The sequence below is a fragment of the Euprymna scolopes genome, chromosome 24 (assembly GCF_053919585.1).
Source record: "Euprymna scolopes isolate OS-2025 chromosome 24, ASM5391958v1, whole genome shotgun sequence".
Taxonomy (NCBI): Eukaryota; Metazoa; Mollusca; class Cephalopoda; order Sepiida; family Sepiolidae; genus Euprymna; species Euprymna scolopes.
The window spans coordinates 35,501,238-35,518,737 of NC_136505.1; the positions used below are offsets into that span (position 1 = coordinate 35,501,238).

The following is a 17,500-nucleotide window of genomic DNA, read 5'->3' on the forward strand; positions in this document are numbered from 1 at the left end:
TAAAGTTTTTTTTTTATTATTCAATTGTATTCTAAATAATGTTAATGCTTCTGTACTGTTCATTGTCTGCTTAAGTTTAATTTTTGTTTATTAAATTGTTAGGTGAAAGTCCAGAATAGTTACAGACACCCTCTTCTCCCCATGTTAAGAATGGCTTTTTAAATAATAACGTTATTATTTCAGCACGGATCAATAAGTGCACGAAAAGCATTCATATTTTAGAATAGATGAAAAGCTCCCTCCCCATGTTAAGAATAGCTTTCTAAATAACGGTATTATTTCAGCACGGCACCTTCTCTGCATAAGTACTATCTTTTGTTTATTAAACTGTTAGGTGAAAATATAAAATAGTTACAGAACACTCTCCCTTTCCCATGTTAAGAATGGCTTTCTTAATAGCGTTATTTCAGCACGGTACCTTCTCTGCATAAGTACCATGTTTTGTTTATTAAATTGTTAGGTGAAAGTACATTACTCATGCAGAGAGTGATCAGTGTTGAAATAATAACGTTATTATTTAAAAAGCCATTCTAAACATGGGGAGAGAGGGTGTATTTTAACCTTACAATTGAATAAAAAAAAACATATAAAACTAATTAAACCTGTAAATACGATTTAAAAAATAGCGTGGACAAAAAAAAACCCTGTACTTTACCAACGAATCTTATATCGAAAAACAAAAAAAAATCTCAAAAAGCAAGCGACAAACTTTTTTTTTGGCCTTATATAATAAAGAAAAGATGTGTAAATTAAAAAATTTGGAAGATAAACAAATGAAATATGTTTTTATTGTTTTTTTTACTTATCGAGTTAACAGGAAATGAAATCTTTTGTCAATTCGTGGCTGTGAAATGAATCGAACCGGAAGTTCAGTTTTATCAACAGAACAGATTCGCAGTAACGGTTAAAAAATATATTTATTTTATTTAATATTTTAATTTAAATAATTCGCGAGGTAACTTTATTTTAATAACATAAAAACATACCTCGACTCTAAAAATGGCTTGTCTGAAAATTTCAAATAAATTGGTAACGTAGAAATATGGTTTTATTCGTTTAGAACGAACCAACTTTACATTTATATATATATAGATTATATATATAATATATATAATATATATATAATACATATATAATATATATAATATATATATACTATATATAATACATATATATATGTATACATATACAGAGAAAGAGAGAGAAAGATAGTCTGACAGAAACTATAATAATCCTTTTATTTATAATAAACTGAATATTAAGAGAGAATAATATATATATATATATACACATATATGTATATATATATATATATATATATATATATATATATATATATATATATATATATATTCGATAATTGATAAACTCCGTCTCAGCTATTTTTAAATGCCAAAACGGTGCGTGGGCTACATGAGATTTTCGTCAGGGTTTTGGGGTTCCGTGATAGAAGCGTTGATATAATTTTAATAAATAAATACGTATTATATACGTTTAAAAAACAATTTTTCTTACTCAAACTTAACAACATGGCAAAGAAGAAGAAGAAGAAGAAGAAGAAGGAGAAGAAGAACGAAAAAAAGAAGAAGAAAAGTATCTGCGCGGAATTCTTATGATGGAATTTTTCTCCGCAATATATAAATTAATAATTTCAAACCAATAAAATATTGTTAATTTTCCTAATATTGCTTACCTTTTTAATATTTGTTTTCTTCAAATTAAATGAACGCGTCTATCATAGAGCTCACAGGTCTGCTGTTATTATCGCGTAGCCACTCTTCAAATCACAACCACTGAGAGACAACCTCTGTCTCTTTACTAACTGATTTTCTATTCTCCAGCTTAACCACTTGGCAAGACAGAAGAAGAAAAAGAAAAAAATGTGCAAATTTCTGAGGATTGAGTTCGACTCCGGAATATGTTAATTATAAATTTCAAACTAATGAAATATTTGTTTATTTTTATAATATTGCGTTGTGACTTGGTATATATATTTGGTCATACACACACACACACACAGATATATATATATATATAACCAAATATATATGTATGTATATAACGAAATATATATATATATATATATATATATGTATAAATATATATGTATATATATAACGAAATATATATATGTGTATAAATATATAACCAAATATATATATAAGACGAACTATATATATAACCAAATATATATATAAATATATATACATAACCAAATAGATACACACACATATATATATACACACATAAAACAAATATATATATATATATATATATATATATATATATATATATATATATATAACAAATATTGGTGACTGCATGTGGCTTTGCATTTTTATCTGAATCTAATAAATATAGATACAGGAAGGACTGCTGATGCATAAAGAATCGTTAAATAAGGCTTTTCGCTTATCTCAGCATTAATTTTAGCCGTGTTGTGTTCTACCTTCAACTGGAATCAAACACTGCTGATTAATGAGAGGTATGATTGAGATTGCTCAACCTTTGCTTTATAATACCCGCGCAGTTACATTTATGCGAAGTATCCATTGACCCAAAACTCAACGAATGCCATAAGGAAAGAATTCTATAATTATGTAGATATGTTAGTCTCTGTTAGGATTTAAGAGACTATCAGCTGGGGCAAAACTAAATACAAGATTACACGCAGTACGTTTCTGATTTTCTTTTTTTTTTTTCAGCTAAGGGTTGATAATTCGTATTGTTTGGATTATTTATACTACGATTATCTTGGGCGTTAATTTCGCAAGCAAGCACACACGGATCTGTGCCGCAGTGGATGAAATACTTTGTAAAAATCATCTGCTTTCCTTGCGGTTGAAGGTTCAATACTCAGTGCAGGCGATACTCGCAATACAATTGCGAATTAGGACTTCTACTCATGCATCGCTGATGGAAGCAGAACATGCTATCTGAGCATTAAAGAACGTTCCATTTAAAAATTCGGTGCGATTCCCGAGGTCGAGAAAACGATTTTAGAGTTCGACAAGACATATTTGAAGAAGATCGGAGTTTACATCGACCGAAACGTTGTGAAAATAACACTCAAGATTAGAATAGTAGGCGGAAGCATTCAAAACTTGCTTTATGTAAAACTGATCTTTTCAAAGTCAACCTAATCTACAAATGAGTCGCATAAAAAAACTACAATTTCTGTACGAAATAGCCCAATGATGGTTAAAATGCCACAAACGTAAATAACGGCATGTTAGCGCTTAAATGAATAAATATTGTGATTTGAATTTGACCTGCCTCGCGTGGTTCAATTCTTGCTATTAATATACAAAGAGTACGGTGAATGTATAATTCACAAATATACAGAGTATTGTTTTCTAACAAATATGATTTCTGAATAACGAGTGTAATTTACATTTACTTTAGCATATTGTTAATGTAGTTCAATTTATTCTTCATAATGGCAAATAAACTGATAAAACCTGAACGAGTACAGAACCAATTATAGCACCTTACATTCGGATTGAAATGATGTTTGGAGTTATTTAGAAAATATGAACAGCATACGAGTGAACACTCCCAATTATTTGTCAATTTGTTCTTTTGATTATTTTTTATCTTGTAAGAGGAGCGGAGCACAGATAAAAGAAAAGATTTAATTTAAAATTAGAGGTTTTCGTACCAAAATAATGATTTGGTTCGAATGTTGGCAAAGTAGGTTTATATCTTATTGGAACAAACATACACAGGCACACAAGCGCAAACGCGCGTGCACACACACACACACACACACACAAAAAAAAACCCACGCGAACAAATATATATGCAGGGGCATGTTTTTATATGTAATTTCATGGGACTTGAGGTATGATATTCGAATGAATATATATATATATATATATATATATATATATATATATATATATATTATTTCCTCCTTTTATTTTGAAGTATATATATATATATATATATATATATATATATATATATATATATATAGTCGCACGTGTGAGTGTTATAAAAATGATACAGAGGTTTTTCTATGGTTATAAATAACTAATTATTATTTCAAATGTTTATATATATATACATATATATATTTATACATATATATATGCATATATATATACATAAATATATATACATATATATATACACACATATATATATATATATATATATATATATATATATATATATATATATATATATGGCAGAAATAGAGAGTGTGAGCCACCTGACACCAAGCTATTGTTCCGCTGGGGGACGGCTACTATACTTGCCGGTCATGTGAGTGTGTTAGTATCTCCCCTGGACGATTAGTAAAAAGGACATGTTGAGCAGAAAAAAAAAACAGTTGAAATAAGTCATACACCATCATCTATGACTACACAATTCTTACATTGAAGACAGATCTATAAAAGCTAACATAGTTATATATGGCAAGAAGGAGAAAAAAAGCAATATTAGAAGAAAGTAATCTTCCCCATTATGCTCGGTTAAAAAGAACTTATAAAGAATCGATTTAACAAAAACAAAACAAAAAAAAAACTATCAAAGTCTTATGTATGATATGAAAAGAAACTGGAATCTTAGGAAGATCTCTATCATTCCAGGAATTATGGGAGCGACTCGACCCATGAAAAAGAATTTCAATAGCTGCTTGGCAAATATACCCGATGAACAAAGCAAACAGAAATTACAACAATTACATCTAAAGGGACGGTAAGAATTGGTTAAAAATTGTCTCGATTGAAATATCTGAGATAGCTGGTAAATTGAAAAAATATACATATATTAGAAGATAATATATAAAGTATTCATAATTTTAAGATTTTTGTAAATAGTGCCCAATCTGAGATTACAGATTAACATTAACATAAAAATATGTTGATGGCAATGTATAAACAAAACGTTTATTTTATTCTCGAGGTAAATCATCATGGAAATGCTATGGATTTACATTTTAAGATACATTTAATAGTTATTCCATGCTTACATATTCTTTAAACAAATCGGAACATTACTATTACATCCTATCGCTTCCTACCTTACAACAGTTTCTGTTTAACTTACTTAGCAGTTGTATATAAGTATACTATACTGTTACTAAGCTCTACTCATATAGTGAGAACAGTTAAGTAAATGTATAATCTCTCTCTATCTATCTATCTATCTATCTATCTATATATATATATATATATATATATATATATATATATATATATTGGTTTAAATAACACACACATACACTCCCCATATATATATATATATATATATGTATGTATATATATATATATATATATATATATATATAAGAGATTATCAAGTTGACACATATGTTCTAATTTATCACCGAAATTAGCAACATTAAATAACTAACAGATGTGTGATAATTTGGGAGTACCAGGCGCTACATGTAGGATAACGTTAACGCCTACCTCCAATAGTAGCAAAGACCTAATGTAATAATTTTCCCTGGCGGAGATATGCGATTAGAAACCACTCGTGAAAATTATTCTTCCTATAAAAATCTATCCATCGTAAGACTCCAGATCAAACCGTCTAGAGTGAGCGCCACACACACACACACACACACACACACACACACACACACACACACACACACACATATAAATATATTTCTATATATATATATATGTGTGTGTGTGTGTGGGTGTGTTTGTGTGTGTATATGTATGTATATACGTAAATATGTTGATATACATGTGAAAAATACATCCAAAGGTTGTAACATTAAACAAGATTTCCTTAGTAATAATCACGAAATGTTGCATCTTTTTGTTCTTAGATTTTTTTCCCTATTTGTTTCAAGGTAAAGTTCAGGATGTTTCTCATTTCAAAGTGCATGCAATATGCTGAACAATTGACAAGTATAAAGTATATATATATATATATGTGTGTGTGTGTGTGTGTGTGTGTGCGTGCGTGTGTGTATATAAATCCGTATACACTTATACGTACGTATGCGAGTGAAAATGTTTATATATATATATATATATATATATATATATATATATATATATATATATATATGTGTGGGTGTGTATATATATATATATATATGCATATATAAATATATATATATATATGAGAGAGGGAGAAATATAAAGATATGTCTCTCTCTCTCTCTATATATATATATATATATATATATATATATATGCATATATATATGTATATATATGTATATATATGTATGTATATATATATGTATATACATATATATGTATATATATGTATATATATGTATATATATATATATATATATATATATATATATATATATATATATATATTCAAGTATGTAAAAGTGAGATTTATTTGAACATGGCTGATTTTACTTCTCATTATATATGATTTGTAATATACACTGAGGACTAGAGATGTTCTGGAGAATTAATTCCTGCAATTAATAAAAAAATCTTCCCGAGTGTCTTACTTTCAATATGTACATGTTATACTACAGTATATAATCTACACATGGATCAGAAATTCTCGAAAAAACCGTTGAAACAAAACATTATGTCCTAAGTAATTGTACGCTTATACAACAGTTATATAATACACACATCGCCCCCCACACACACATATATATATATATATATATATGCACGTGTGTGTATATGGGATCATCGTATTTGTTTGTAAAGTATGTAAAAAAATATATACAATTATAATTATGCATTATTCAAGTTACTTGAATCTATAAATTAATATGTTTATGGAAATGGCTAAACACCAACATAAATATGCAGTGTATATTGTATATATACATATATATGTGTGTGTGTGTGTGTGTGTGTGTGTGAGAGAGAGAGAGAATATGTGTATATATATATATATATATATATATATATATATATATATATATATAAGAGAAAGAACATTTAAACTGTAAGTTGAACTATACAATCAAAATTTATTGTTCGGCTTAATACTTAAAACAACAACAACAAAAAAAAACAATTTACAAAGTCCTTATTCCGCGGAGTTTTTAAGAATGATATTTTTGTTATTCTTCTCATCGGAGGACATAAAGAAATCAGCAAATTATTTTTATATATTATATATTATTAAATTATATCCAGCATTTTTTCACTTTTTTATTTGGCAATTTATAACTACAACAGATTGCTGTTTCCCTTAATGCCTTAACTAGCAAATTCTAGCATTGCTACAAATATAAGTTGCTGATTTCTTTATGTCCTCCGATGAGAAGAATAACAAGAATAGCATTCTTTGAAGCTCCGCGGAATAAGGACATTGGAAATTGTTTTTTGGAGTATTCACGCGAACAATAAATTTTGATTGTAAAGTTATAACTTATAGTTTTAATTTTTTTTTCTTATAATAACTCTACTCTCTATTGTGTATTGAGCTTTTTTTAATTCAATGGCGAGTAATTTTTCTATATATAAATACTGTTATTTATATTAGTTTGAAATTTACCATTGCGTAGATCAGGTAAACACTATACCCCTTTGTCTTTGTTTGCATTAATATATATATATAAATATATATATATATATATATATATATATATATATATATATATATATATATATATATATATATATAATTAGTTGGGGCGATTAATTGGAATCGAACAAAATTAGAACTTTTTGTGGTATCGGAATTGGAAAAATTAATTTCTTTTTCCGATGCCAAAAACCACTTACAGTAGAAACCCGCGATACAGCATTAAAAATTAATAACAATATACAGTACAGTATATAATACACATGTATATAATCAAATAACATTAGGCCTATAAACAACACCGTAATCCGGAGCAAATACCGATACCAGGGGCCAGAGAACCATTGTATTCCACATCGTAACCTGAAAAAACGGTATTCTAGGGCCAGCGTATCTCGGAGTTCTACTGCACTGGTTTGGTTTACGATAATTTGAATAGTAAATAATAAAAACAAGTTCACAAAAGATCAACTTTACAATTACATATGAAAATATATGACATGATTGTTACGGAGTCGCTTATTTCAAACAGAATCGGTAATTGTATACGAATCTGGAATAATATTAAAAATTGTCCAATCACACAAACATACACACACACACACACACACACATACATATATAAGTATTCGTAGCTTATATACTTTCTTTTCTTATATAACTGTAGATATGTATTAAATACGTATACATTTTCCTTATGTTTACAACTATCTATATTTATACCTGTTCGGACATTTACGTTTGTGTGTGAGAAATATATGTATATGTACCTGCATAATGCATCTACTTAAACGCCACTACACTCACTTGCTGCTTATATAATGTACTATATAAATTATGTATTTAGTTGTGTACACACCATTTTCAATAAAAAATAATGCGTACGGGTCAATAAGTTCGTAGAGTCATACAGCAGTTGGATTTTGACTTGTAACTTCTCTGTATAATATTTGCTTTCTGCGACTAATTGAACATATTTTGTGTTTTTCTGTACTGACTTAAATTATACATTATTTTGTGAAAGTAAATAGATGTTGTGTTAAGAATGTGTCCCATTCGTCAATTCTTCACCACAACATTAATGGATTTTTGGACACCTCATGTATTTATGCATACAATTAATGTATATCAATGCCAAATATAAATACATGTATATATATATATATATATATATATATATATATATATATATATATATATATATATATATATATATGGGTGTGTGTGTGTGTATCTTATTCATATGCATATAGACACGAATGAGTCTTATTCATATGCATATATACAGGAATAATTTACACATATATATCTATATATATATACACGTATAAACACACACATATACATATATATATATATATATTATTTTTAAAATGCAATTATCCACTGACACGTGTTTCGTCGTCTACAACTCATCAGAGTGGCTGAATATATATATATATATGGCCTCTCGTCGATTTCGAAATGTGAGGCTGTACCACAACAAGTAAGTTGCTCCGAAATCCACGGAGGTTAAGGCTTTGTGTAGAACCATCCACACTTTTTGTATTACTGCTAACCTCCGTCGGTGCAGATAACTGCCACAGGACAGGGTATACAGTAAAACGCAGGGTTTTACATCACTTTCCTACATAAATGCATGTATATATATATATATATATATGCGTATATATATATATATATACGCATATATATATACGCATATATATACATATATATATATACATAAATATATACATAATATATAAAAATATATACAAAAATATATATAAATGTGTACATAAATATATGAATATGCAAACACACACACAAATATACACACACAAACGCACACACAAACACACACAGATATATACACACATATCATTAATTTACTCTTATATGAGAACTAATCAGACTGTTCAATTACATGCGCGTGCGAGAGAATATACATTTTTACACTTCATGTGACAGTATACATTAGTTTGATCTTCCACCGATACTTTCTGTTTCACTGCGAAAATTGAGACTGAGTCTTTGGGATGAAGATAACGAATGCAATCGATTCTTCAGTCAATATTAAACCATCAAAACATGGAAGATGAAACAAATATATCATCCTCCTATTTATATACTTCCTTACAAGAGCAGAGTTAGTCGAAAGTTTGGTTTTTAATGTGGGGTTTATAATACTCCCTGAAAAGGGGCACTCTAGACTAAGAATAAAAGAAAATTTTACTCCATCTAGCACGGAACACTCCTTCACTGATCGAGGACAAAATATATAAAGTGTACGTAGCAGAACAGATACTACACTTAAACTGTGCCATATGATTACACACACACACAGACACACACACACACATACACACATATATATATATATATATATATATATATATATATATATATATATATATATATATATACTGCTATCTTTTAAATATATTAATTCGTAAATATGCGACTGTAAAAAAAGTACGGAAAGTTGGTTAGGAGCAAAGTGTTGTATCTGTTCTGATGTTACTTTTAAACTTTTACGTCTTCCGTCATTAGAGAACAGGTGCTTTTAAACTTGGGCTCTTCTTTTCTGTTCAAACGCAAAGTGCCCTCGTTTTAGTAGCCGCATTTTATTCTAATTAAGAACTGACCCTGTTAAAGGTTTGGGTTTAAGACGAGTCCAATAAATATAGAAAATCCATAAATGTGTACGAGTTTATATACATATGAAAATATTTAAATTTCATAGTATCATATATATATATATATATATATATATATATATATATACATGTGTGTATATATATACACATGTATATGTATATGTATATATATGTATGTATATATATATTAAAAAAAATAATATGAATTCCACAGATTCAATCCTGAAAAAAAAAAAGAATTGTTTAACATCTGAAATACGGCATCAATTTACAAAGACATTTAGCCGATTTAAAAAATAAAATAAAATGAATATTTCAAATGCATATATAAATATGTGTACGTATAAATTTTATACCATAAATGTATACCTATAGACATTATATTTATATATATATATATATATATATATATATATATATATATATACATATGCATACATACATAATAAGTATATATATATGCATGTATAATATATGCACACATATATATATATAATAAATACATACACACGTATTTCCTATATACATATTTATAATGTTATATGCATATGTATCTCATACCTATATATATATATATATATATATATATACTGAAGGAGACTACTATTATGTTTTGTTTGGCAAATAGTATATATGACACAAAAGTGTCCAAAACAATCGCTCATAAACATAACCAAGTACTATCGTAAAGACATATATAAACATGTAATTTTTTTTACAACACACCTGTTTTATACAAATAGGAGGAGTGCATTATTTCTCGTTATTTTGTTTTCTTTTTTATATATTGTTTTTATTAATACATTTTTTTTTGTAATTATAAAAGAAAAAAAAAGAAAAACAAAAAATAAATAAATAAATGAATAAAAATACGCTTATTATAGAAGAGAAAGAATACATCATTTGCCTTACCATGTCGGCGATTTGTGTCAAGGTGAATCCAAATTTGACAACGACAGCATGTGAGGCGTTGTAGACGGGTCTTGAAGCGGTGTCATAGTTGGCCAAGAGTCGACTCAACAGACGTTGTTCATCAGGGGTGCGTCGATGTTCCGGGTGGTGTCTGCGATGTCTCCGGCCTGGACACCCCATCGGAGGCACAGAAATTGATGAAACAAGGGTTAACAGATTTTATGCTTATATACCGCTTATAAATATTTTTTTGTATATATAAAGACACAACAAAAAAAAAAATAGAAAGCAGTGAAACACGTTTTACTTATATACACAAGTATATATATATATATATATATATATATATATATATATATATATATATATAAACGGAAGTGTATATATATACAAATATGTATGTATACACATATATACATACATATATCTATCTATACATATATATATATTTGTATATGTATATATATATATATATATATATATATATATAAGTACATATACATATATGTGTAGGTATATATATATATGTATATTTGTATATGCATGTATTATATATATATATATATATATTGTATTATATTGTAAATTCCTGACACATTGTTTTTTTCTTTCATTTGCACTTTTTTACAACAAAATAAACCGCTTCAGATTTTTTTATAATGTATAATATATATATATATATATATATATATATATATATATATATATATATATATATATATATATATATATATATATCCCTGATATTATTATTGATCCCCACCCTCTGTGGTACTTACCATATCCGAAAGTTGGGTAAGAGTGATTCCAAATTTGACAACTACGGCATGTGATGCGTTGTAAACTGGCCTTGAAGCCGGATCGTAGTCCGTAAGTAATTCCGTCATTAGTCGCTGTTCGTCCGTAGGAACGGCGACATTTTGCACCATCGTGGCAAGTGAAATGACCAGCAGAGTGACCCAACCGATGAACATGTTTCGAATTAGGCGCACAGTCCTGCCGGCGACAATGCAAAGCCCAGGGACCTCGCCAGTGCGCGCAGATTTTGACAATGGCAGGGTCCCACTCGGTCGCATTCCTGGTACAGTTAGCGGGCGACGGGCTGCAACTGCGTGCGCTTTTCTTAACACTGCCGGTTGTAGTGATCAAAACAGAACTAAAAACACTTTCAGGTATACGTCGGAAAATCCATGAGTGTGAAACGGTGTTAACAGGCCGGGGGAAGCGTTCTCCTGCCTTCATCTGACGGTAACTGCCGATTGAGAAGCAGGAGTTGGTGTCTCTTTTTTCTACCCCCTTGTACAGCCGGTTAGTTTTAAATCCTTCCCTTAATCCTTTGATAAGAAGAAAAGTATTGAAGAGCAACGCGTCGGAGGAGAGCGAGGTAGTTGAACGCACTAAGCAGGAGAGTTGTTTATTACAGAATGGAGCGGTGATATCGTGTCGGTAAAGTGCGTCAGCGCTTGTAGGGTGGGCGACCAAGGGAAGGAGAAGAGGAAGAAGGTAGGATGGATACGGAAAGACAAAGAAGGCAATAGAACGGACGCAGGAATGAAACGAATGAGAAAGATCTGAGAAAGATTATATATATATATATATATATATATATATATATATATATATATATATATATATATATATATATATATGTATATATATATATATTGAGAGAAAGAGAGACGAAAATGAAATTGAAAAAAATAAACAACTAATCGAATGTGTCTGACAAAAAAGTGCGATGAAAGACTTAACATGTGCGATAAATACATGCATATATATATATATATATATATATATATATATACATGTGTGTGTATATATATAATATATATATATGTATATATATATACATGCAAACATATACATAGCATACAAACATATACACACCATACGTGCGTGCACACACACACACATATATAAGTGTATATATACGTATATGTATATATATATGTGTGTGTATGCATATATATACACATATATACGTATACACACACGTATATATATATGTGTATGTATATATATATATATATATATATATATATATATATATATATATATATATATATATATTCAGAGAAAGAAAGGAACGCGAAAGAAGGAGAGAAATATGTATAGAGAGATGAAATTGAAATGAAACACATAGAAACGAATGTGTCCGACAAGAAAGGTGCGAAGACTTTGACATGTGCGACAAAAATTCAGAGTTGATGAAGATGAGACAAAATCAATACAATACGACATTTATTTAGTTTTCTTTTTTACTGGCTGTAAGAAGAATTATGAGTAGAAAGGATGCAAAAAGATGTAGAATATGTGGAAAGAGAAAACGCGGCAAGAAAAAAAAAAGTAAAAAAAATATCAAACCTGCATAAGAAAGGTTCGAAGAGAAAATGAAACCGAAGAAGAAGAAATTACAAGATGAAGTAATCGAAGGTATGAAGTAACGAGGAAAAAATTCAAGAAATAAAAGAAGAAAAGACTGAAAATAATAATAATAATAATAATAATAATAATAATAATAATAATAATAAATTCATCAGCGCCCCCCCCACCCCACAGAAAATTCTGTTTGGACTTATGCCACATTACAAAAAAAAAAAAAAAAAATCGAGAAAGGTCAAGGAGGATGGAAGGACCGAAAAGAGAAAGCACTAGCCAGACCTCCGCTGAGTAAGTACGAAGAGGACCTGTGTCCTTGGGAAGGCTTGTTGCTACCCAAGTTTTAGTGAAGAGCAATGGTCGCTACCAACGAGAAATCAATGGAAAACGGCTGTAGCGAAAACGAAAACTAATTTGCAAAATTTATCGAAAGAGGTAGTGAGTACTGGAAATCTGGGGAGACTTGTTGTCACCCAGACTCCAGGAAACACCATAGGTTATTCTCGAAGAGAAATCTTTGATGGTGGCTTGTGTGACTATTCTTTGTGGTTTGTTATTGTTAATAATAATGATGATGATGATCTCAAAGTGATTTCTTTAATGATAACCTATGTGAACACTCCTAGTAATTTAATAATAATAAAAGTGCAATCAAGGAAATAGAAACTGCAAAACTGTTAGTAACTACTTCCGATACTCCCAGCCCCTAAAAAAAAAAGATTGTGGTGTCGGGATCGACTTGTACCACGCCACATAGTCAGGAGGGACCAAAGATGATGGGAAAGGTTTAGGGAGAAAACAGTAATCGGACCTCCAATTGATGGGTGTTAAGGAGACTGGGATCTTGGGGACTCTTAACACCCAAAGTTCAGTAACGACCAATGGTTATTGCCAGCGAAAATTCAATGGCAAGCGGCTGTTGCGATGTGGCAAATTCACTTGCAATGGTCAACGAAGGCGGTAGAAAGTACCGGAAATCTGAGGAAACTTGTTGTCACACAGATTCCAGGGAACACCATAGGTGGTTGTCATTGGGTAATCTGATGATGATCTGTGACAGGGCTGCTAATGATTAAGTAAATTCTCCTCCTTCTCCTCCTCCTCCTCCTCATCCTACTACTTCTACGTATAATAATAATAATAATAATAATAATAATGATAATAATAATAATAATAATAATAACAAGAAGAAGATAAAGAAGAAGAAGAAGAAGAAGAAGAAGAAAGTTAAGATAACATCACTAATAGTAGGAGCACAAAGAGCATCACCGAGAGATTTTGAAAAATTAATGGGAGAAATTGGAATCAGGGGAATTGCTGAGAAGGTAAAGGGATAACAATAATGAAAACGGTGGAAACATTTAAAAAAAAAACCCCGTTAAGTGCGGATATAAACGCACATGAGCTACATGCACAATCTGGACTTACAGAAACTGCTACATCTGTAAAACAAATAACATGAAAACTGAAACCGTATAATTGTCAGTTACCCCCCCCGCCCCTGCCTCATCTCCTTTTTGCGTACGCGCGTGCGTGTGTGTGTCACTATTCTATTAACTGTAACTACACCAAATAAGTGAGGAGGGTAAGGGAGGATTGACAGACCTAAGAAACAAAGCACTAGTCAGGCTTCCGCTGGATGAGTGCAAAGAAAACTGGAACCTTGGGGAGGATTACTGCCATCCACTTTCGTGAAAACTAATGGTCAATGCCAACAAGAAGTCAATGGTACGCGGCTGTTGCGATCATGCAAATTCATCTGGAGAGGTTAACGAAAATGGTGGAGAGTAATCGAAATCTGGGAGGACTTGTTGTGACTCAGACAGTAGAGAACGCCACAAGCTGTTCTCAAAGAGAAATCTTTGATAATGACCTGTGTCACTACTCCTAATGAGTAAATAATAATAATAATAATAATAATAATAATAATAATAATAATAATAATAATAGTAACTAGCGGGACCTGTGGAAATTCCACATGCGACTCATTCATAATCAATATATTGATGTTGGCATTCTGTAGATATTCAGTGTAAATGAATATTGTTGCAGCATTTTTGTTAAAACTACGAAAGCATTTATGTAAGCTAACCCGAACCCCGGTAGAGCCCGATCATAAATTAAGCTTAAATACGATATTTTAATTCTTGGAGATTTCGTATATATTATTATAGAGTTAATGTGTTATCGATTTTTATATATTATAGGGTTGCCATTTCAAAATAAAAGAATATGTATATCTATATGACTCGGGTACATCGAAACCGAATCCCAAACTATATATCAATGTCAATTTTCAGTCTACAGACTCGAAATTTGATATACAGGATACTGAGATTTGGGAAAATCTATGTGATCGCTTTTCAGCCAGAAATTTGACTGCTAAGTGATCAAATTTCAACGATTTGACCTTTGAGAACTCTACCAAACTCCTCCGACAATTTTGAGTCTAAACACTTGAAATTTTAGATAAAGGTTCCTTGGACATGGATCTAACTTAATAACTTGATTTGAGCCCAAAACAATAGATGTTAAGAGGTGATAATAGGGGTCAAGCTTAAAAAAATTGAACTATGTGGTCTCTACCAAATTACTCAGACAATTTCTGGTCTAAACATTTGAAATTTTACATCAAGGGTACTCAGAGCCAGGGCAAGCTTTTTAATCGGGTTGGGTCGAAAATTTGAGCTATCAATATATAAATGTATATATGTATGTTTGCATGCCTGCCTAAAACTTTCGACAGATGCGACGAATTTTAAAATATCAGTATCGTTTTAAAGCTATACCCTTCAGACGAAAAATACGGAAAAAATGTGCCAAAAACATTAATTTCTTCACCCTCAACTGGGCACTTTTCTACAGGGAGGGGTTGATTTTTTTCGCCGATATTTTCGAAAGTCATCCTCTCCTTTCGATTGTTTAGCATTAATTACAATCTACGTCACTCCCGGTTTGGCGGTGGTCGTAACAGCAAAGCCGTCACGTTTTTTCCCATTCTTTTCCTCTTTCGCTGTACGGGTTCGAGCCTGCCTTCCTACTGCCACTTTTTTTTATTTTTGCTCAACATACACCTCCAAACATCCGGGAAACGCCGGGCTGAAATGCTAGTATATATATAGTTTGGAATTCGGTTTCGATCTCCTCATTTTTGGAAGAACTGAATATCCGTCCCATTAAATAGCTGTGTTTAATTTTGCCCTCGTAGGGAAACAAAAATACATGCAGAGATTTTTGAAGATAATTTACAGTAGTAATTAACTAAAAGTACTACTTTGATTTTATTTTTATGGTTAGTTTGAAGGTATTTCTATGTTTATTACTTGATGTGTATATGTATTAAATACTAGCTGGGGGGAGCGGTCTTGCTTAAATATATTTTAATTCATGCAGATTTCTTATTTGTTATTACAGAGCCAATTCTCTATTGAATATGATATTGTATCTAATGATATACATAGCATCGATTTCAAAAGTTAGAAACACAAATTACTTGGTTGCCATCAGCTTGAATCGAAACGAAAACATTTCCTACCATTAAAGCTATCGAGAGATAAGTAAAAAAATGATTTACTATTAAAAAACATTGAAGAAATGAATTGAATTTGGGAATGCGCAGAAAGAATTTTTAAAATGTCACCAAGTTAAAATGAATATTATGCCTTTCAACTTGTCGATATATGTCTGCATGCGTTAGTCATCTATCCAACAAAGATTTTACTCGTTCCAAACAATCGTTGGTTAATAATACAATTTTTGTTGAAAAGCGATGTATTATTAGTTCACTGGATAAATATTTACACACAGATCGAAAGACATACGTACATACATCTACTATATATATATATATATATATATATATATATATATATATATATATATATATATAGTAAGTTATGAAAATATATATTGCAATTGAGCTTAATTGCTATATATATATATATTCGTAACGTACTGCCTAGCTCTATGTATGTATTGAGCACTGTTGAAGTAAATACTGATAAATTTACGCATAAAATTATATATTTGTATATTAATTTATGATTAAATGAAGCAATCAAAATTATATATATATATATATATAT

The 17,500-nt window shown here is 30.0% G+C and overlaps 1 protein-coding gene across 2 annotated transcripts in view; it reads right to left on the minus strand.

The window, feature by feature from the left end:
* Positions 1-17,500, minus strand: part of LOC145246655 (neuronal acetylcholine receptor subunit alpha-10-like) — a 1,821,427-nt gene that overhangs the window by 897,773 nt on the left and 906,154 nt on the right. Inside the window, exon 4 of one of the 2 annotated variants that reach the window (XM_080108363.1) lies at positions 11,037-11,203. In XM_080108363.1, the coding sequence (XP_079964489.1) occupies positions 11,037-11,203 (167 nt within the window). Of the gene's footprint in view, positions 1-11,036; positions 11,204-11,815; positions 12,509-17,500 lie in introns of those variants that run through there. The other variant, XM_080108362.1, reaches the window with a different exon arrangement.